The 22,285-nt window shown below is 40.1% G+C and overlaps 2 protein-coding genes across 3 annotated transcripts in view; both read left to right on the top strand.

Moving 5' to 3' along the window:
• The window catches only part of LOC126425040 (transmembrane protein 50B), a 515,390-nt gene that overhangs the window by 366,386 nt on the left and 126,719 nt on the right, over positions 1–22,285 (top strand). The window lies entirely within an intron of this gene.
• Positions 1–22,285, top strand: part of LOC126424708 (collagen alpha-5(IV) chain-like) — a 43,230-nt gene that overhangs the window by 15,157 nt on the left and 5,788 nt on the right. The window contains exons 33-91 of the mRNA XM_050087431.1: positions 108–161; positions 470–523; positions 847–900; positions 1,224–1,277; positions 1,601–1,654; positions 1,978–2,031; positions 2,392–2,445; positions 2,754–2,807; positions 3,131–3,184; positions 3,530–3,583; positions 3,892–3,945; positions 4,269–4,322; positions 4,683–4,736; positions 5,097–5,150; positions 5,473–5,526; positions 5,886–5,939; positions 6,262–6,315; positions 6,675–6,728; positions 7,052–7,105; positions 7,429–7,482; positions 7,806–7,859; positions 8,183–8,236; positions 8,597–8,650; positions 9,011–9,064; positions 9,388–9,441; positions 9,787–9,840; positions 10,164–10,217; positions 10,541–10,594; positions 10,940–10,993; positions 11,358–11,411; positions 11,735–11,788; positions 12,112–12,165; positions 12,333–12,386; positions 12,695–12,748; positions 13,072–13,125; positions 13,434–13,487; positions 13,796–13,849; positions 14,173–14,226; positions 14,587–14,640; positions 14,964–15,017; positions 15,341–15,394; positions 15,755–15,808; positions 16,132–16,185; positions 16,509–16,562; positions 16,886–16,939; positions 17,263–17,316; positions 17,640–17,693; positions 18,017–18,070; positions 18,394–18,447; positions 18,771–18,824; positions 19,185–19,238; positions 19,547–19,600; positions 19,924–19,977; positions 20,301–20,354; positions 20,522–20,575; positions 20,884–20,937; positions 21,261–21,314; positions 21,675–21,728; positions 22,037–22,090. Coding sequence (XP_049943388.1) covers positions 108–161; positions 470–523; positions 847–900; positions 1,224–1,277; positions 1,601–1,654; positions 1,978–2,031; positions 2,392–2,445; positions 2,754–2,807; positions 3,131–3,184; positions 3,530–3,583; positions 3,892–3,945; positions 4,269–4,322; positions 4,683–4,736; positions 5,097–5,150; positions 5,473–5,526; positions 5,886–5,939; positions 6,262–6,315; positions 6,675–6,728; positions 7,052–7,105; positions 7,429–7,482; positions 7,806–7,859; positions 8,183–8,236; positions 8,597–8,650; positions 9,011–9,064; positions 9,388–9,441; positions 9,787–9,840; positions 10,164–10,217; positions 10,541–10,594; positions 10,940–10,993; positions 11,358–11,411; positions 11,735–11,788; positions 12,112–12,165; positions 12,333–12,386; positions 12,695–12,748; positions 13,072–13,125; positions 13,434–13,487; positions 13,796–13,849; positions 14,173–14,226; positions 14,587–14,640; positions 14,964–15,017; positions 15,341–15,394; positions 15,755–15,808; positions 16,132–16,185; positions 16,509–16,562; positions 16,886–16,939; positions 17,263–17,316; positions 17,640–17,693; positions 18,017–18,070; positions 18,394–18,447; positions 18,771–18,824; positions 19,185–19,238; positions 19,547–19,600; positions 19,924–19,977; positions 20,301–20,354; positions 20,522–20,575; positions 20,884–20,937; positions 21,261–21,314; positions 21,675–21,728; positions 22,037–22,090 — 3,186 coding nt within the window. The remainder of the gene's footprint in view (positions 1–107; positions 162–469; positions 524–846; positions 901–1,223; positions 1,278–1,600; positions 1,655–1,977; positions 2,032–2,391; positions 2,446–2,753; positions 2,808–3,130; positions 3,185–3,529; positions 3,584–3,891; positions 3,946–4,268; positions 4,323–4,682; positions 4,737–5,096; positions 5,151–5,472; positions 5,527–5,885; positions 5,940–6,261; positions 6,316–6,674; positions 6,729–7,051; positions 7,106–7,428; positions 7,483–7,805; positions 7,860–8,182; positions 8,237–8,596; positions 8,651–9,010; positions 9,065–9,387; positions 9,442–9,786; positions 9,841–10,163; positions 10,218–10,540; positions 10,595–10,939; positions 10,994–11,357; positions 11,412–11,734; positions 11,789–12,111; positions 12,166–12,332; positions 12,387–12,694; positions 12,749–13,071; positions 13,126–13,433; positions 13,488–13,795; positions 13,850–14,172; positions 14,227–14,586; positions 14,641–14,963; positions 15,018–15,340; positions 15,395–15,754; positions 15,809–16,131; positions 16,186–16,508; positions 16,563–16,885; positions 16,940–17,262; positions 17,317–17,639; positions 17,694–18,016; positions 18,071–18,393; positions 18,448–18,770; positions 18,825–19,184; positions 19,239–19,546; positions 19,601–19,923; positions 19,978–20,300; positions 20,355–20,521; positions 20,576–20,883; positions 20,938–21,260; positions 21,315–21,674; positions 21,729–22,036; positions 22,091–22,285) is intronic.

The raw sequence follows: 22,285 nt of genomic DNA, 5'->3' as shown, positions 1-22,285 counted from the left end.
TAACTCGGAAATACAGTAGAGATGTCCAGGAATGTTTATGGGTTTTTCACTGGTGCAAATTCTACTTTTCATTAATTTAACCACTTGCATGAGAATATCTGTTACAGGCTTGGTCCTGACGTCTGAAGAAAATGGACCTCCTAGAATCAGTGTCGCACCAGGTAAGTTATGTGCACACACAAAGGGTGTATCGATGAGTACTTCACAACTTTGAAAATGCAATAATTTATTCATTTGACTTGGGGATGGATTTGGTGTCATTTTATAGGGAAATGATTTACCTTACACTTCCATCTGAAGCACAGGTCTTGGCAATGTGACCACAACGTGTCAGATATGACTTGTTCAGTTGCGGGGTATTCTAACTCGGAAATACAGTAGAGATGTCCAGGAATGTTTATGGGTTTTTCACTGGTGCAAATTCTACTTTTCATTAATTTAACCACTTGCATGAGAATTTCTGTTACAGGCTTGGTCCTGACGTCTGAAGAAAATGGACCTCCTAGAATCAGTGTCGCACCAGGTAAGTTATGTGCACACACAATGGGTGTATCGATGAGTACTTCACAACTTTGAAAATGCAATAATTTATTCATTTGACTTGGGGATGGATTTGGTGGCATTTTATAGGGAAATGATTTACCTTACACTTCCATCTGAAGCACAGGTCTTGGCAATGTGACCACAACGTGTCAGATATGACTTGTTCAGTTGCGGGGTATTCTGACTCGGAAATACAGTAGAGATGTCCAGGAATGTTTATGGGTTTTTCACCGGTGCAAATTCTACTTTTCATTAATTTAACCACTTGCATGAGAAGTTGACTACACAGAATTTCTGTTACAGGTTTGGTCCTGACGTCTGAAGAAAATGGACCTCCTAGAATCAGTGTCGCACCAGGTAAGTTATGTGCACTCACAATGGGTGTATCGATGAGTACTTCACAACTTTGAAAATGCAATAATTTATTCATTTGACTTGGGGATGGATTTGGTGTCATTTTATAGGGAAATGATTTACCTTACACTTCCATCTGAAGCACAGGTCTTGGCAATGTGACCACAACGTGTCAGATATGACTTGTTCAGTTGCGGGGTATTCTAACTCGGAAATACAGTAGAGATGTCCAGGAATGTTTATGGGTTTTTCACTGGTGCAAATTCTACTTTTCATTAATTTAACCACTTGCATGAGAAGTTGACTACACTGAATTTCTGTTACAGGCTTGGTCCTGACGTCTGAAAAAAATGGACGTCCTAGAATCAGTGTCGCACCAGGTAAGTTATGTGCACACACAATGGGTGTATCGATGAGTACTTCACAACTTTGAAAATGCAATAATTTATTCATTTGACTTGGGGATGGATTTGGTGTCATTTTATAGGGAAATGATTTACCTTACACTTCCATCTGAAGCAGAGGTCTTGGCAATGTGACCACAACGTGTCAGATATGACTTGTTCAGTTGCGGGGTATTCTAACTCGGAAATACAGTAGAGATGTCCAGGAATGTTTATGGGTTTTTCACTGGTGCAAATTCTACTTTTCATTAATTTAACCACTTGCATGAGAAGTTGACTACACAGAATTTCTGTTACAGGCTTGGTCCTGACGTCTGAAGAAAATGGAACTCCAAGAATCAGTGTCGCACCAGGTAAGTTATGTGCACACACAATGGGTGTATCGATGAGTACTTCACAACTTTGAAAATGCAATAATTTATTCATTTGACTTGGGGATGGATTTGGTGTCATTTTATAGGGAAATCATTTACCTTACACTTCCATCTGAAGCACAGGTCTTGGCAATGTGACCACAACGTGTCAGATATGACTTGTTCAGTTGCGGGGTATTCTTACTCGGAAATACAGTAGAGATGTCCGGGAATGTTTATGGGTTTTTCACTGGTGCAAATTCTACTTTTCATTAATTTAACCACTTGCATGAGAAGTTGACTACACAGAATTTCTGTTACAGGCTTGGTCCTGACGTCTGAAGAAAATGGACCTCCTAGAATCAGTGTCGCACCAGGTAAGTTATGTGCACACACAATGGGTGTATCGATGAGTACTTCACAACTTTGAAAATGCAATAATTTATTCATTTGACTTGGGGATGGATTTGGTGTCATTTTATAGGGAAATGATTTACCTTACACTTCCATAGGCCCAATGTGACTGGTTACACAGCACACATTCCATCTGAAGCAGAGGTCTTGGCAATGTGACCACAGCGTGTCACATATGACTTGTTCAGTTGCGGGGTATTCTAACTCGGAAATACAGTAGAGATGTCCAGGAATGTTTATGGGTTTTTCACTGGTGCAAATTCTACTTTTCATTAATTTAACCACTTGCATGAGAAGTTGACTACACAGAATTTCTGTTACAGGCTTGGTCCTGACGTCTGAAGAAAATGGACCTCCTAGAATCAGTGTCGCACCAGGTAAGTTATGTGCACACACAAAGGGTGTATCGATGAGTACTTCACAACTTTGAAAATGCAATAATTTATTCATTTGACTTGGGGATGGATTTGGCGTCATTTTATAGGGAAATGATTTACCTTACACTTCCATCTGAAGCACAGGTCTTGGCAATGTGACCACAACGTGTCAGATATGACTTGTTCAGTTGCGGGGTATTCTAACTCGGAAATACAGTAGAGATGTCCAGGAATGTTTATGGGTTTTTCACTGGTGCAAATTCTACTTTTCATTAATTTAACCACTTGCATGAGAATATCTGTTACAGGCTTGGTCCTGACGTCTGAAGAAAATGGACCTCCTAGAATCAGTGTCGCACCAGGTAAGTTATGTGCACACACAATGGGTGTATCGATGAGTACTTCACAACTTTGAAAATGCAATAATTTATTCATTTGTCTTGGGGATGGATTTGGTGGCATTTTATAGTGAAATGATTTACCTTACACTTCCATCTGAAGCACAGGTCTTGGCAATGTGACCACAACGTGTCAGATATGACTTGTTGAGTTGCGAGGTATTCTAACTCGGAAATACAGTAGAGATGTCCAGGAATGTTTATGGGTTTTTCACTGGTGCAAATTCTACTCTTCATTAATTTAACCACTTGCATGAGAAGTTGACTACACAGAATTTCTGTTACAGGCTTGGTCCTGACGTCTGAAGAAAATGGACCTCCTAGAATCAGTGTCGCACCAGGTAAGTTATGTGCACACACAATGGGTGTATCGATGAGTACTTCACAACTTTGAAAATGCAATAATTTATTCATTTGACTTGGGGATGGATTTGGTGTCATTTTATCGGGAAATGATTTACCTTACACTTCCATAGGCCCAATGTGACTGGTTACACAGCACACATTCCATCTGAAGCAGAGGTCTTGGCAATGTGACCACAGCGTGTCACATATGACTTGTTCAGTTGCGGGGTATTCTAACTCGGAAATACAGTAGAGATGTCCAGGAATGTTTATGGGTTTTTCACTGGTGCAAATTCTACTTTTCATTAATTTAACCACTTGCATGAGAATATCTGTTACAGGCTTGGTCCTGACGTCTGAAGAAAATGGACCTCCTAGAATCAGTGTCGCACCAGGTAAGTTATGTGCACACACAATGGGTGTATCGATGAGTACTTCACAACTTTGAAAATGCAATAATTTATTCATTTGACTTGGGGATGGATTTGGTGTCATTTTATAGGGAAATGATTTACCTTACACTTCCATCTGAAGCCCAGGTCTTGGCAATGTGACCACAACGTGTCAGATATGACTTGTTCAGTTGCGGGGTATTCTAACTCGGAAATACAGTAGAGATGTCCAGGAATGTTTATGGGTTTTTCACTGGTGCAAATTCTACTTTTCATTAATTTAACCACTTGCATGAGAATATCTGTTACAGGCTTGGTCCTGACGTCTGAAGAAAATGGACCTCCTAGAATCAGTGTCGCACCAGGTAAGTTATGTGCACACACAATGGGTATATCGATGAGTACTTCACAACTTTGAAAATGCAATAATTTATTCATTTGACTTGGGGATGGATTTGGTGTCATTTTATAGGGAAATGATTTACCTTACACTTCCATCTGAAGCACAGGTCTTGGCAATGTGACCACAACGTGCCAGATATGACTTGTTCAGTTGCGGGGTATTCTAACTCGGAAATACAGTAGAGATGTCCAGGAATGTTTATGGGTTTTTCACTGGTGCAAATTCTACTTTTCATTAATTTAACCACTTGCATGAGAAGTTGACTACACAGAATTTCTGTTACAGGCTTGGTCCTGACGTCTGAAGAAAATGGACCTCCTAGAATCAGTGTCGCACCAGGTAAGTTATGTGCCTACACAATGGGTGTATCGATGAGTACTTCACAACTTTGAAAATGCAATAATTTATTCATTTGACTTGGGGATGGATTTGGTGCCATTTTATAGGGAAATGATTTACCTTACACTTCCATAGGCCCAATGTGACTGGTTACACAGCGCACATTCCATCTGAAGCAGAGGTCTTGGCAATGTGACCACAGCGTGTCACATATGACTTGTTCAGTTGCGGGGTATTCTAACTCGGAAATACAGTAGAGATGTCCAGGAATGCTGATGGGTTTTTCACTGGTGCAAATTCTACTTTTCATTAATTTAACCACTTGCATGAGAAGTTGACTACACAGAATTTCTGTTACAGGCTTGGTCCTGACGTCTGAAGAAAATGGACCTCCTAGAATCAGTGTCGCACCAGGTAAGTTATGTGCACACACAATGGGTGTATCGATGAGTACTTCACAACTTTGAAAATGCAATAATATATTCATTTGACTTGGGGATGGATTTGGTGTCATTTTATAGGGAAATGATTTACCTTACACTTCCATAGGCCCAATGTGACTGGTTACACAGCACACATTCCATCTGAAGCAGAGGTCTTGGCAATGTGACCACAGCGTGTCACATATGACTTGTTCAGTTGAGGGGTATTCTAACTCGGAAATACAGTAGAGATGTCCAGGAATGTTTATGGGTTTTTCACTGGTGCAAATTCTATTTTTCATTAATTTAACCACTTGCATGAGAAGTTGACTACACAGAATTTCTGTTACAGGCTTGGTCCTGACGTCTGAAGAAAATGGACCTCCTAGAATCAGTGTCGCACCAGGTAAGTTATGTGCACACACAATGGGTGTATCGATGAGTACTTCACAACTTTGAAAATGCAATAATTTATTCATTTGACTTGGGGATGGATTTGGTGTCATTTTATAGGGAAATGATTTACCTTACACTTCCATCTGAAGCACAGGTCTTGGCAATGTGACCACAACGTGCCAGATATACTTGTTCAGTTGCGGGGTATTCTAACTCGGAAATACAGTAGAGATGTCCAGGAATGTTTATGGGTTTTTCACTGGTGCAAATTCTACTTTTCATTAATTTAACCACTTGCATGAGAAGTTGACTACACAGAATTTCTGTTACAGGCTTGGTCCTGACGTCTGAAGAAAATGGACCTCCTAGAATCAGTGTCGCACCAGGTAAGTTATGTGCCTACACAGTGGGTGTATCGATGAGTACTTCACAACTTTTAAATTCAATAATTTATTCATTTGACTTGGGGATGGATTTGGTGCCATTTTATAGGGAAATGATTTACCTTACACTTCCATAGGCCCAATGTGACTGGTTACACAGCGCACATTCCATCTGAAGCAGAGGTCTTGGCAATGTGACCACAGCGTGTCACATATGACTTGTTCAGTTGCGGGGTATTCTAACTCGGAAATACAGTAGAGATGTCCAGGAATGCTTATGGGTTTTTCACTGGTGCAAATTCTACTTTTCATTAATTTAACCACTTGCATGAGAAGTTGACTACACAGAATTTCTGTTACAGGCTTGGTCCTGACGTCTGAAGAAAATGGACCTCCTAGAATCAGTGTCGCACCAGGTAAGTTATGTGCACACACAATGTGTGTATCGATGAGTACTTCACAACTTTGAAAATGCAATAATTTATTCATTTGACTTGGGGATGGATTTGGTGTCATTTTATAGGGAAATGATTTACCTTACACTTCCATCTGAAGCACAGGTCTTGGCAATGTGACCACAACGTGCCAGATATACTTGTTCAGTTGCGGGGTATTCTAACTCGGAAATACAGTAGAGATGTCCAGGAATGTTTATGGGTTTTTCACTGGTGCAAATTCTACTTTTCATTAATTTAACCACTTGCATGAGAAGTTGACTACACAGAATTTCTGTTACAGGCTTGGTCCTGACGTCTGAAGAAAATGGACCTCCTAGAATCAGTGTCGCACCAGGTAAGTTATGTGCCTACACAGTGGGTGTATCGATGAGTACTTCACAACTTTTAAATTCAATAATTTATTCATTTGACTTGGGGATGGATTTGGTGCCATTTTATAGGGAAATGATTTACCTTACACTTCCATAGGCCCAATGTGACTGGTTACACAGCGCACATTCCATCTGAAGCAGAGGTCTTGGCAATGTGACCACAGCGTGTCACATATGACTTGTTCAGTTGCGGGGTATTCTAACTCGGAAATACAGTAGAGATGTCCAGGAATGCTTATGGGTTTTTCACTGGTGCAAATTCTACTTTTCATTAATTTAACCACTTGCATGAGAAGTTGACTACACAGAATTTCTGTTACAGGCTTGGTCCTGACGTCTGAAGAAAATGGACCTCCTAGAATCAGTGTCGCACCAGGTAAGTTATGTGCACACACAATGGGTGTATCGATGAGTGCTTCACAACTTTGAAAATGCAATAATTTATTCATTTGACTTGGGGATGGATTTGGTGGCATTTTATAGGGAAATGATTTACCTTACACTTCCATCTGAAGCACAGGTCTTGGCAATGTGACCACAACGTGTCAGATATGACTTGTTCAGTTGCGAGGTATTCTAACTCGGAAATACAGTAGAGATGTCCAGGAATGTTTATGGGTTTTTCACTGGTGCAAATTCTACTCTTCATTAATTTAACCACTTGCTTGAGAAGTTGACTACACAGAATTTCTGTTACAGGCTTGGTCCTGACGTCTGAAGAAATTGGACCTCCTAGAATCAGTGTCGCACCAGGTAAGTTATGTGCACACACAATGGGTGTACCGATGAGTACTTCACAACTTTGAAAATGCAATAATTTATTCATTTGACTTGGGGATGGATTTGGTGTCATTTTATAGGGAAATGATTTACCTTACACTTCCATCTGAAGCACAGGTCTTGGCAATGTGACCACAGCGTGTCACATATGACTTGTTCAGTTGCGGGGTATTCTAACTCGGAAATACAGTAGAGATGTCCAGGAATGCTTATGGGTTTTTCACTGGTGCAAATTCTACTTTTCATTAATTTAACCACTTGCATGAGAAGTTGACTACACAGAATTTCTGTTACAGGCTTGGTCCTGACGTCTGAAGAAAATGGACCTCCTAGAATCAGTGTCGCACCAGGTAAGTTATGTGCACACACAATGGGTGTATCGATGAGTGCTTCACAACTTTGAAAATGCAATAATTTATTCATTTGACTTGGGGATGGATTTGGTGTCATTTTATAGGGAAATGATTTACCTTACACTTCCATCTGAAGCACAGGTCTTGGCAATGTGACCACAACGTGTCAGATATGACTTGTTCAGTTGCGGGGTATTCTAACTCTGAAATACAGTAGAGATGTCCAGGAATGTTTATGGGTTTTTCACTGGTGCAAATTCTACTTTTCATTAATTTAACCACTTGCATGAGAAGTTGACTACACAGAATTTCTGTTACAGGCTTGGTCCTGACGTCTGAAAAAAATGGACCTCCTAGAATCAGTGTCGCACCAGGTCAGTTATGTGCACACACAATGGGTGTATCGATGAGTACTTCACAACTTTGAAAATGCAATAATTTATTCATTTGACTTGGGGATGGATTTGGTGTCATTTTATAGGGAAATCATTTACCTTACACTTCCATCTGAAGCACAGGTCTTGGCAATGTGACCACAACATGTCAGATATGACTTGTTCAGTTGCGGGGTATTCTAACTCGGAAATAGAGTAGAGATGTCCAGGAATGTTTATGGGTTTTTCACTGGTGCAAATTCTACTTTTCATTAATTTAACCACTTGCATGAGAAGTTGACTACACAGAATTTCTGTTACAGGCTTGGTCCTGACGTCTGAAGAAAATGGACCTCCTAGAATCAGTGTCGCACCAGGTAAGTTATGTGCCTACACAATGGGTGTATCGATGAGTACTTCACAACTTTGAAAATGCAATAATTTATTCATTTGACTTGGGGATGGATTTGGTGTCAATTTATAGGGAAATGATTTACCTTACACTTCCATAGGCCCAATGTGACTGGTTACACAGCACACATTCCATCTGAAGCAGAGGTCTTGGCAATGTGACCACAGCGTGTCACATATGACTTGTTCAGTTGCGGGGTATTCTAACTCGGAAATACAGTAGAGATGTCCAGGAATGTTTATGGGTTTTTCACTGGTGCAAATTCTACTCTTCATTAATTTAACCACTTGCATGAGAAGTTGACTACACAGAAATTCGGTTACAGGCTTGGTCCTGACGTCTGAAGAAAATGGACCTCCTAGAATCAGTGTCGCAGCAGGTAAGTTATGTGCACACACAATGGGTGTATCGATGAGTACTTCACAACTTTGAAAATGCAATAATTTATTCATTTGACTTGGGGATGGATTTGGTGTCATTTTATAGGGAAATGATTTACCTTACACTTCCATAGGCCCAATGTGACTGGTTACACAGCACACATTCCATCTGAAGCAGAGGTCTTGGCAATGTGACCACAGCGTGTCACATATGACTTGTTCAGTTGCGGGGTATTCTAACTCGGAAATACAGTAGAGATGTCCAGGAATGTTTATGGGTTTTTCACTGGTGCAAATTCTACTCTTCATTAATTTAACCACTTGCATGAGAAGTTGACTACACAGAAATTCGGTTACAGGCTTGGTCCTGACGTCTGAAGAAAATGGACCTCCTAGAATCAGTGTCGCACCAGGTAAGTTATGTGCACACACAATGGGTGTATCGATGAGTACTTCACAACTTTGAAAATGCAATAATTTATTCATTTGACTTGGGGATGGATTTGGTGTCATTTTATAGGGAAATGATTTACCTTACACTTCCATCTGAAGCACAGGTCTTGGCAATGTGACCACAACGTGTCGGATATGACTTGTTCAGTTGCGGGGTATTCTAACTCGGAAATACAGTAGAGATGTCCAGGAATGTTTATGGGTTTTTCACTGGTGCAAATTCTACTCTTCATTAATTTAACCACTTGCATGAGAAGTTGACTACACAGAAATTCGGTTACAGGCTTGGTCCTGACGTCTGAAGAAAATGGACCTCCTAGAATCAGTGTCGCAGCAGGTAAGTTATGTGCACACACAATGGGTGTATCGATGAGTACTTCACAACTTTGAAAATGCAATAATTTATTCATTTGACTTGGGGATGGATTTGGTGTCATTTTATAGGGAAATGATTTACCTTACACTTCCATAGGCCCAATGTGACTGGTTACACAGCACACATTCCATCTGAAGCAGAGGTCTTGGCAATGTGACCACAGCGTGTCACATATGACTTGTTCAGTTGCGGGGTATTCTAACTCGGAAATACAGTAGAGATGTCCAGGAATGTTTATGGGTTTTTCACTGGTGCAAATTCTACTTTTCATTAATTTAACCACTTGCATGAGAATATCTGTTACAGGCTTGGTCCTGACGTCTGAAGAAAATGGACCTCCTAGAATCAGTGTCGCACCAGGTAAGTTATGTGCACACACAATGGGTGTATCGATGAGTACTTCACAACTTTGAAAATGCAATAATTTATTCATTTGACTTGGGGATGGATGTGGTGGCATTTTATAGGGAAATGATTTACCTTACACTTCCATCTGAAGCACAGGTCTTGGCAATGTGACCACAACGTGTCAGATATGACTTGTTCAGTTGCGGGGTATTCTAACTCGGAAATACAGTAGAGATGTCCAGGAATGTTTATGGGTTTTTCACTGGTGCAAATTCTACTTTTCATTAATTTAACCACTTGCATGAGAAGTTGACTACACAGAATTTCTGTTACAGGCTTGGTCCTGACGTCTGAAAAAAATGGACCTCCTAGAATCAGTGTCGCACCAGGTAAGTTATGTGCCTACACAATGGGTGTATCGATGAGTACTTCACAACTTTGAAAATGCAATAATTTATTCATCTGACTTGGGGATGGATTTGGTGTCATTTTATAGGGAAATGATTTACCTTACACTTCCATCTGAAGCACAGGTCTTGGCAATGTGACCACAACGTGCCAGATATGACTTGTTCAGTTGCGGGGTATTCTAACTCGGAAATACAGTAGAGATGTCCAGGAATGTTTATGGGTTTTTCACTGGTGCAAATTCTACTTTTCATTAATTTAACCACTTGCATGAGAAGTTGACTACACAGAATTTCTGTTACAGGCTTGGTCCTGACGTCTGAAGAAAATGGACCTCCTAGAATCAGTGTCGCACCAGGTAAGTTCTGTGCACACACAATGGGTGTATCGATGAGTACTTCACAACTTTGAAAATGCAATAATTTATTCATTTGACTTGGGGATGGATTTGGTGTCATTTTATAGGGAAATGATTTACCTTACACTTCCATAGGCCCAATGTGACTGGTTACACAGCACACATTCCATCTGAAGCAGAGGTCTTGGCAATGTGACCACAGCGTGTCACATATGACTTGTTCAGTTGCGGGGTATTCTAACTCGGAAATACAGTAGAGATGTCCAGGAATGTTTATGGGTTTTTCACTGGTGCAAATTCTACTTTTCATTAATTTAACCACTTGCATGAGAATTTCTGTTACAGGCTTGGTCCTGACGTCTGAAGAAAATGGACCTCCTAGAATCAGTGTCGCACCAGGTAAGTTATGTGCACACACAATGGGTGTATCGATGAGTACTTCACAACTTTGAAAATGCAATAATTTATTCATTTGACTTGGGGATGGATTTGGTGTCAATTTATAGGGAAATGATTTACCTTACACTTCCATAGGCCCAGTGTGACTGTTTGGTTACACAGCACACATTCCATCTGAAGCACAGGTCTTGGCAATGTGACCACAGCGTGTCACATATGACTTGTTCATTTGCGGGGTATTCTAACTCGGAAATACAGTAGAGATGTCCAGGAATGTTTATGGGTTTTTCACTGGTGCAAATTCTACTTTTCATTAATTTAACCACTTGCATGAGAAGTTGACTACACAGAATTTCTGTTACAGGCTTGGTCCTGACGTCTGAAGAAAATGGACCTCCTAGAATCAGTGTCGCACCAGGTAAGTTATGTGCATACACAAAGGGTGTATCGATGAGTACTTCACAACTTTGAAAATGCAATAATTTATTCATTTGACTTGGGGATGGATTTGGTGTCATTTTATAGGGAAATGATTTACCTTACACTTCCATCTGAAGCACAGGTCTTGGCAATGTGACCACAACGTGTCAGATATGACTTGTTCAGTTGCGGGGTATTCTAACTCGGAAATACAGTAGAGATGTCCAGGAATGTTTATGGGTTTTTCACTGGTGCAAATTCTACTCTTCATTAATTTAACCACTTGCTTGAGAAGTTGACTACACAGAATTTCTGTTACAGGCTTGGTCCTGACGTCTGAAGAAATTGGACCTCCTAGAATCAGTGTCGCACCAGGTAAGTTATGTGCACACACAATGGGTGTACCGATGAGTACTTCACAACTTTGAAAATGCAATAATTTATTCATTTGACTTGGGGATGGATTTGGTGTCATTTTATAGGGAAATGATTTACCTTACACTTCCATCTGAAGCACAGGTCTTGGCAATGTGACCACAGCGTGTCACATATGACTTGTTCAGTTGCGGGGTATTCTAACTCGGAAATACAGTAGAGATGTCCAGGAATGTTTATGGGTTTTTCACTGGTGCAAATTCTACTTTTCATTAATTTAACCACTTGCATGAGAAGTTGACTACACAGAATTTCTGTTACAGGCTTGGTCCTGACGTCTGAAGAAAATGGACCTCCTGGAATCAGTGTCGCACCAGGTAAGTTATGTGCACACACAATGGGTGTATCGATGAGTACTTCACAACTTTGAAAATGCAATAATTTATTCCAGGAATGTTTATGGGTTTTTCATTGGTGCAAATTCTACTTTTCATTAATTTAACCACTTGCATGAGAAGTTGACTACACAGAATTTCTGTTACAGGCTTGGTCCTGACGTCTGAAGAAAATGGACCTCCTAGAATCAGTGTCGCACCAGGTAAGTTATGTGCCTACACAATGGGTGTATCGATGAGTACTTCACAACTTTGAAAATGCAATAATTTATTCATTTGACTTGGGGATGGATTTGGTGTCATTTTATAGGGAAATGATTTACCTTACACTTCCATCTGAAGCACAGGTCTTGGCAATGTGACCACAACGTGTCAGATATGACTTGTTCAGTTGCGGGGTATTCTAACTCGGAAATACAGTAGAGATGTCCAGGAATGTTTATGGGTTTTTCACTGGTGCAAATTCTACTTTTCATTAATTTAACCACTTGCATGAGAATATCTGTTACAGGCTTGGTCCTGACGTCTGAAGAAAATGGACCTCCTAGAATCAGTGTCGCACCAGGTAAGTTATGTGCACACACAAAGGGTGTATCGATGAGTACTTCACAACTTTGAAAATGCAATAATTTATTCATTTGACTTGGGGATGGATTTGGTGTCATTTTATAGGGAAATGATTTACCTTACACTTCCATCTGAAGCACAGGTCTTGGCAATGTGACCACAACGTGTCAGATATGACTTGTTCAGTTGCGGGGTATTCTAACTCGGAAATACAGTAGAGATGTCCAGGAATGTTTATGGGTTTTTCACTGGTGCAAATTCTACTTTTCATTAATTTAACCACTTGCATGAGAAGTTGACTACACAGAATTTCTGTTACAGGCTTGGTCCTGACGTCTGAAGAAAATGGACCTCCTAGAATCAGTGTCGCACCAGGTAAGTTATGTGCCTACACAATGGGTGTATCGATGAGTACTTCACAACTTTGAAAATGCAATAATTTATTCATTTGACTTGGGGATGGATTTGGTGTCATTTTATAGGGAAATGATTTACCTTACACTTCCATCTGAAGCACAGGTCTTGGCAATGTGACCACAACGTGTCAGATATGACTTGTTCAGTTGCGGGGTATTCTAACTCGGAAATACAGTAGAGATGTCCAGGAATGTTTATGGGTTTTTCACTGGTGCAAATTCTACTTTTCATTAATTTAACCACTTGCATGAGAATATCTGTTACAGGCTTGGTCCTGACGTCTGAAGAAAATGGACCTCCTGGAATCAGTGTCGCACCAGGTAAGTTATGTGCACACACAAAGGGTGTATCGATGAGTACTTCACAACTTTGAAAATGCAATAATTTATTCATTTGACTTGGGGATGGATTTGGTGTCATTTTATAGGGAAATGATTTACCTTACACTTCCATCTGAAGCACAGGTCTTGGCAATGTGACCACAACGTGTCAGATATGACTTGTTCAGTTGCGGGGTATTCTAACTCGGAAATACAGTAGAGATGTCCAGGAATGTTTATGGGTTTTTCACTGGTGCAAATTCTACTTTTCATTAATTTAACCACTTGCATGAGAATATCTGTTACAGGCTTGGTCCTGACGTCTGAAGAAAATGGACCTCCTAGAATCAGTGTCGCACCAGGTAAGTTATGTGCACACACAATGGGTGTATCGATGAGTACTTCACAACTTTGAAAATGCAATAATTTATTAATTTGTCTTGGGGATGGATTTGGTGGCATTTTATAGTGAAATGATTTACCTTACACTTCCATCTGAAGCACAGGTCTTGGCAATGTGACCACAACGTGTCAGATATGACTTGTTCAGTTGCGAGGTATTCTAACTCTGAAATACAGTAGAGATGTCCAGGAATGTTTATGGGTTTTTCACTGGTGCAAATTCTACTCTTCATTAATTTAACCACTTGCATGAGAAGTTGACTACACAGAATTTCTGTTACAGGCTTGGTCCTGACGTCTGAAGAAAATGGACCTCCTAGAATCAGTGTCGCACCAGGTAAGTTATGTGCACACACAATGGGTGTATCGATGAGTACTTCACAACTTTGAAAATGCAATAATTTATTCATTTGACTTGGGGATGGATTTGGTGTCATTTTATAGGGAAATGATTTACCTTACACTTCCATAGGCCCAATGTGACTGGTTACACAGCACACATTCCATCTGAAGCAGAGGTCTTGGCAATGTGACCACAGCGTGTCACATATGACTTGTTCATTTGCGGGGTATTCTAACTCGGAAATACAGTAGAGATGTCCAGGAATGTTTATGGGTTTTTCACTGGTGCAAATTCTACTTTTCATTAATTTAACCACTTGCATGAGAAGTTGACTACACAGAATTTCTGTTACAGGCTTGGTCCTGACGTCTGAAGAAAATGGACCTCCTAGAATCAGTGTCGCACCAGGTAAGTTATGTGCATACACAAAGGGTGTATCGATGAGTACTTCACAACTTTGAAAATGCAATAATTTATTCATTTGACTTGGGGATGGATTTGGTGTCATTTTATAGGGAAATGATTTACCTTACACTTCCATCTGAAGCACAGGTCTTGGCAATGTGACCACAACGTGTCAGATATGACTTGTTCAGTTGCGGGGTATTCTAACTCGGAAATACAGTAGAGATGTCCAGGAATGTTTATGGGTTTTTCACTGGTGCAAATTCTACTTTTCATTAATTTAACCACTTGCATGAGAAGTTGACTACACAGAATTTCGGTTACAGGCTTGGTCCTGACGTCTGAAGAAAATGGACCTCCTAGAATCGGTGTCGCACCAGGTAAGTTATGTGCACACACAATGGGTGTATCGATGAGTACTTCACAACTTTGAAAATGCAATAATTTATTAATTTGTCTTGGGGATGGATTTGGTGGCATTTTATAGTGAAATGATTTACCTTACACTTCCATCTGAAGCACAGGTCTTGGCAATGTGACCACAACGTGTCAGATATGACTTGTTCAGTTGCGAGGTATTCTAACTCTGAAATACAGTAGAGATGTCCAGGAATGTTTATGGGTTTTTCACTGGTGCAAATTCTACTCTTCATTAATTTAACCACTTGCATGAGAAGTTGACTACACAGAATTTCTGTTACAGGCTTGGTCCTGACGTCTGAAGAAAATGGACCTCCTAGAATCAGTGTCGCACCAGGTAAGTTATGTGCACACACAATGGGTGTATCGATGAGTACTTCACAACTTTGAAAATGCAATAATTTATTCATTTGACTTGGGGATGGATTTGGTGTCATTTTATAGGGAAATGATTTACCTTACACTTCCATAGGCCCAATGTGACTGGTTACACAGCACACATTCCATCTGAAGCAGAGGTCTTGGCAATGTGACCACAGCGTGTCACATATGACTTGTTCATTTGCGGGGTATTCTAACTCGGAAATACAGTAGAGATGTCCAGGAATGTTTATGGGTTTTTCACTGGTGCAAATTCTACTTTTCATTAATTTAACCACTTGCATGAGAAGTTGACTACACAGAATTTCGGTTACAGGCTTGGTCCTGACGTCTGAAGAAAATGGACCTCCTAGAATCGGTGTCGCACCAGGTAAGTTATGTGCACACACAATGGGTGTATCGATGAGTACTTCACAACTTTGAAAATGCATTAATTTATTCATTTGACTTGGGGATGGATTTGGTGTCATTTTATAGGGAAATGATTTACCTTACACTTCCATCTGAAGCACAGGTCTTGGCAATGTGACCACAACGTGTCAGATATGACTTGTTCAGTTGCGGGGTATTCTAACTCGGAAATACAGTAGAGATGTCCAGGAATGTTTATGGGTTTTTCACTGGTGCAAATTCTACTTTTCATTAATTTAACCACTTGCATGAGAAGTTGACTACACAGAATTTCGGTTACAGGCTTGGTCCTGACGTCTGAAGAAAATGGACCTCCTAGAATCGGTGTCGCACCAGGTAAGTTATGTGCACACACAATGGGTGTATCGATGAGTACTTCACAACTTTGAAAATGCATTAATTTATTCATTTGACTTGGGGATGGATTTGGTGTCATTTTATAGGGAAATGATTTACCTTACACTTCCATCTGAAGCACAGGTCTTGGCAATGTGACCACAACGTGTCACATATGACTTGTTCATTTGCGGGGTATTCTAACTCGGAAATACAGTAGAGATGTCCAGGAATGTTTATGGGTTTTTCACTGGTGCAAATTCTACTCTTCATTAATTTAACCACTTGCATGAGAAGTTGACTACACAGAATTTCTGTTACAGGCTTGGTCCTGACGTCTGAAGAAAATGGACCTCCTAGAATCAGTGTCGCACCAGGTAAGTTATGTGCACACACAATGGGTGTATCGATGAGTACTTCACAACTTTGAAAATGCAATAATTTATTAATTTGTCTTGGGGATGGATTTGGTGGCATTTTATAGTGAAATGATTTACCTTACACTTCCATCTGAAGCACAGGTCTTGGCAATGTGACCACAACGTGTCAGATATGACTTGTTCAGTTGCGAGGTATTCTAACTCTGAAATACAGTAGAGATGTCCAGGAATGTTTATGGGTTTTTCACTGGTGCAAATTCTACTCTTCATTAATTTAACCACTTGCATGAGAAGTTGACTACACAGAATTTCTGTTACAGGCTTGGTCCTGACGTCTGAAGAAAATGGACCTCCTAGAATCAGTGTCGCACCAGGTAAGTTATGTGCACACACAATGGGTGTATCGATGAGTACTTCACAACTTTGAAAATGCAATAATTTATTAATTTGTCTTGGGGATGGATTTGGTGGCATTTTATAGTGAAATGATTTACCTTACACTTCCATCTGAAGCACAGGTCTTGGCAATGTGACCACAACGTGTCAGATATGACTTGTTCAGTTGCGAGGTATTCTAACTCGGAAATACAGTAGAGATGTCCAGGAATGTTTATGGGTTTTTCACTGGTGCAAATTCTACTTTTCATTAATTTAACCACTTGCATGAGAAGTTGACTACACAGAATTTCTGTTACAGGCTTGGTCCTGACGTCTGAAGAAAATGGACCTCCTAGAATCAGTGTCGCACCAGGTAAGTTATGTGCATACACAAAGGGTGTATCGATGAGTACTTCACAACTTTGAAAATGCAATAATTTATTCATTTGACTTGGGGATGGATTTGGTGTCATTTTATAGGGAAATGATTTACCTTACACTTCCATCTGAAGCACAGGTCTTGGCAATGTGACCACAACGTGTCAGATATGACTTGTTCAGTTGCGAGGTATTCTAACTCTGAAATACAGTAGAGATGTCCAGGAATGTTTATGGGTTTTTCACTGGTGCAAATTCTACTCTTCATTAATTTAACCACTTGCATGAGAAGTTGACTACACAGAATTTCTGTTACAGGCTTGGTCCTGACGTCTGAAGAAAATGGACCTCCTAGAATCAGTGTCGCACCAGGTAAGTTATGTGCACACACAATGGGTGTATCGATGAGTACTTCACAACTTTGAAAATGCAATAATTTATTAATTTGTCTTGGGGATGGATTTGGTGGCATTTTATAGTGAAATGATTTACCTTACACTTCCATCTGAAGCACAGGTCTTGGCAATGTGACCACAACGTGTCAGATATGACTTGTTCAGTTGCGAGGTATTCTAACTCTGAAATACAGTAGAGATGTCCAGGAATGTTTATGGGTTTTTCACTGGTGCAAATTCTACTCTTCATTAATTTAACCACTTGCATGAGAAGTTGACTACACAGAATTTCTGTTACAGGCTTGGTCCTGACGTCTGAAGAAAATGGACCTCCTAGAATCAGTGTCGCACCAGGTAAGTTATGTGCATACACAAAGGGTGTATCGATGAGTACTTCACAACTTTGAAAATGCAATAATTTATTCATTTGACTTGGGGATGGATTTGGTGTCATTTTATAGGGAAATGATTTACCTTACACTTCCATCTGAAGCACAGGTCTTGGCAATGTGACCACAACGTGTCAGATATGACTTGTTCAGTTGCGAGGTATTCTAACTCTGAAATACAGTAGAGATGTCCAGGAATGTTTATGGGTTTTTCACTGGTGCAAATTCTACTCTTCATTAATTTAACCACTTGCATGAGAAGTTGACTACACAGAATTTCTGTTACAGGCTTGGTCCTGACGTCTGAAGAAAATGGACCTCCTAGAATCAGTGTCGCACCAGGTAAGTTATGTGCACACACAATGGGTGTATCGATGAGTACTTCACAACTTTGAAAATGCAATAATTTATTAATTTGTCTTGGGGATGGATTTGGTGGCATTTTATAGTGAAATGATTTACCTTACACTTCCATCTGAAGCACAGGTCTTGGCAATGTGACCACAACGTGTCAGATATGACTTGTTCAGTTGCGAGGTATTCTAACTCTGAAATACAGTAGAGATGTCCAGGAATGTTTATGGGTTTTTCACTGGTGCAAATTCTACTCTTCATTAATTTAACCACTTGCATGAGAAGTTGACTACACAGAATTTCTGTTACAGGCTTGGTCCTGACGTCTGAAGAAAATGGACCTCCTAGAATCAGTGTCGCACCAGGTAAGTTATGTGCACACACAATGGGTGTATCGATGAGTACTTCACAACTTTGAAAATGCAATAATTTATTCATTTGACTTGGGGATGGATTTGGTGTCATTTTATAGGGAAATGATTTACCTTACACTTCCATAGGCCCAATGTGACTGGTTACACAGCACACATTCCATCTGAAGCAGAGGTCTTGGCAATGTGACCACAGCGTGTCACATATGACTTGTTCATTTGCGGGGTATTCTAACTCGGAAATACAGTAGAGATGTCCAGGAATGTTTATGGGTTTTTCACTGGTGCAAATTCTACTTTTCATTAATTTAACCACTTGCATGAGAAGTTGACTACACAGAATTTCTGTTACAGGCTTGGTCCTGACGTCTGAAGAAAATGGACCTCCTAGAATCAGTGTCGCACCAGGTAAGTTATGTGCATACACAAAGGGTGTATCGATGAGTACTTCACAACTTTGAAAATGCAATAATTTATTCATTTGACTTGGGGATGGATTTGGTGTCATTTTATAGGGAAATGATTTACCTTACACTTCCATCTGAAGCACAGGTCTTGGCAATGTGACCACAACGTGTCAGATATGACTTGTTCAGTTGCGGGGTATTCTAACTCGGAAATACAGTAGAGATGTCCAGGAATGTTTATGGGTTTTTCACTGGTGCAAATTCTACTTTTCATTAATTTAACCACTTGCATGAGAATATCTGTTACAGGCTTGGTCCTGACGTCTGAAGAAAATGGACCTCCTAGAATCAGTGTCGAACCAGGTAAGTTATGTGCACACACAATGGGTGTATCGATGAGTACTTCACAACTTTGAAAATGCAATAATTTATTCATTTGACTTGGGGATGGATTTGGTGGCATTTTATAGGGAAATGATTTACCTTACACTTCCATCTGAAGCACAGGTCTTGGCAATGTGACCACAACGTGTCAGATATGACTTGTTCAGTTGCGAGGTATTCTAACTCGGAAATACAGTAGAGATGTCCAGGAATGTTTATGGGTTTTTCACTGGTGCAAATTCTACTCTTCATTAATTTAACCACTTGCTTGAGAAGTTGACTACACAGAATTTCTGTTACAGGCTTGGTCCTGACGTCTGAAGAAATTGGACCTCCTAGAATCAGTGTCGCACCAGGTAAGTTATGTGCACACACAATGGGTGTACCGATGAGTACTTCACAACTTTGAAAATGCAATAATTTATTCATTTGACTTGGGGATGGATTTGGTGTCATTTTATAGGGAAATGATTTACCTTACACTTCCATCTGAAGCACAGGTCTTGGCAATGTGACCACAGCGTGTCACATATGACTTGTTCAGTTGCGGGGTATTCTAACTCGGAAATACAGTAGAGATGTCCAGGAATGTTTATGGGTTTTTCACTGGTGCAAATTCTACTTTTCATTAATTTAACCACTTGCATGAGAAGTTGACTACACAGAATTTCTGTTACAGGCTTGGTCCTGACGTCTGAAGAAAATGGACCTCCTGGAATCAGTGTCGCACCAGGTAAGTTATGTGCACACACAATGGGTGTATCGATGAGTACTTCACAACTTTGAAAATGCAATAATTTATTCCAGGAATGTTTATGGGTTTTTCATTGGTGCAAATTCTACTTTTCATTAATTTAACCACTTGCATGAGAAGTTGACTACACAGAATTTCTGTTACAGGCTTGGTCCTGACGTCTGAAGAAAATGGACCTCCTAGAATCAGTGTCGCACCAGGTAAGTTATGTGCACACACAAAGGGTGTATCGATGAGTACTTCACAACTTTGAAAATGCAATAATTTATTCATTTGACTTGGGGATGGATTTGGTGTCATTTTATAGGGAAATGATTTACCTTACACTTCCATCTGAAGCACAGGTCTTGGCAATGTGACCACAACGTGTCAGATATGACTTGTTCAGTTGCGGGGTATTCTAACTCGGAAATACAGTAGAGATGTCCAGGAATGTTTATGGGTTTTTCACTGGTGCAAATTCTACTTTTCATTAATTTAACCACTTGCATGAGAATATCTGTTACAGGCTTGGTCCTGACGTCTGAAGAAAATGGACCTCCTAGAATCAGTGTCGCACCAGGTAAGTTATGTGCACACACAATGGGTGTATCGATGAGTACTTCACAACTTTGAAAATGCAATAATTTATTAATTTGTCTTGGGGATGGATTTGGTGGCATTTTATAGTGAAATGATTTACCTTACACTTCCATCTGAAGCACAGGTCTTGGCAATGTGACCACAACGTGTCAGATATGACTTGTTCAGTTGCGAGGTATTCTAACTCTGAAATACAGTAGAGATGTCCAGGAATGTTTATGGGTTTTTCACTGGTGCAAATTCTACTCTTCATTAATTTAACCACTTGCATGAGAAGTTGACTACACAGAATTTCTGTTACAGGCTTGGTCCTGACGTCTGAAGAAAATGGACCTCCTAGAATCAGTGTCGCACCAGGTAAGTTATGTGCACACACAATGGGTGTATCGATGAGTACTTCACAACTTTGAAAATGCAATAATTTATTCATTTGACTTGGGGATGGATTTGGTGTCATTTTATAGGGAAATGATTTACCTTACACTTCCATAGGCCCAATGTGACTGGTTACACAGCACACATTCCATCTGAAGCAGAGGTCTTGGCAATGTGACCACAGCGTGTCACATATGACTTGTTCAGTTGCGGGGTATTCTAACTCGGAAATACAGTAGAGATGTCCAGGAATGTTTATGGGTTTTTCACTGGTGCAAATTCTACTTTTCATTAATTTAACCACTTGCATGAGAAGTTGACTACACAGAATTTCTGTTACAGGCTTGGTCCTGACGTCTGAAGAAAATGGACCTCCTAGAATCAGTGTCGCACCAGGTAAGTTGTGTGCACACACAATGGGTGTATCGATGAGTACTTCACAACTTTGAAAATGCAATAATTTATTCATTTGACTTGGGGATGGATTTGGTGTCATTTTATAGGGAAATGATTTACCTTACACTTCCATCTGAAGCACAGGTCTTGGCATTGTGACCACAACATGTCAGATATGACTTGTTCAGTTGCGGGGTATTCTAACTCGGAAATACAGTAGAGATGTCCAGGAATGTTTATGGGTTTTTCACTGGTGCAAATTCTACTTTTCATTAATTTAACCACTTGCATGAGAATATCTGTTACAGGCTTGGTCCTGACGTCTGAAGAAAATGGACCTCCTAGAATCAGTGTCGCACCAGGTAAGTTATGTGCACACACAATGGGTATATCGATGAGTACTTCACAACTTTGAAAATGCAATAATTTATTCATTTGACTTGGGGATGGATTTGGTGTCATTTTATAGGGAAATGATTTACCTTACACTTCCATCTGAAGCACAGGTCTTGGCAATGTGACCACAACGTGCCAGATATGACTTGTTCAGTTGCGGG

Source organism: Schistocerca serialis, chromosome 10 (assembly GCF_023864345.2).
Source record: "Schistocerca serialis cubense isolate TAMUIC-IGC-003099 chromosome 10, iqSchSeri2.2, whole genome shotgun sequence".
In the NCBI taxonomy this organism is placed as follows: domain Eukaryota; kingdom Metazoa; phylum Arthropoda; class Insecta; order Orthoptera; family Acrididae; genus Schistocerca; species Schistocerca serialis.
This window is presented reverse-complemented; position numbering and strand designations above follow the sequence as displayed.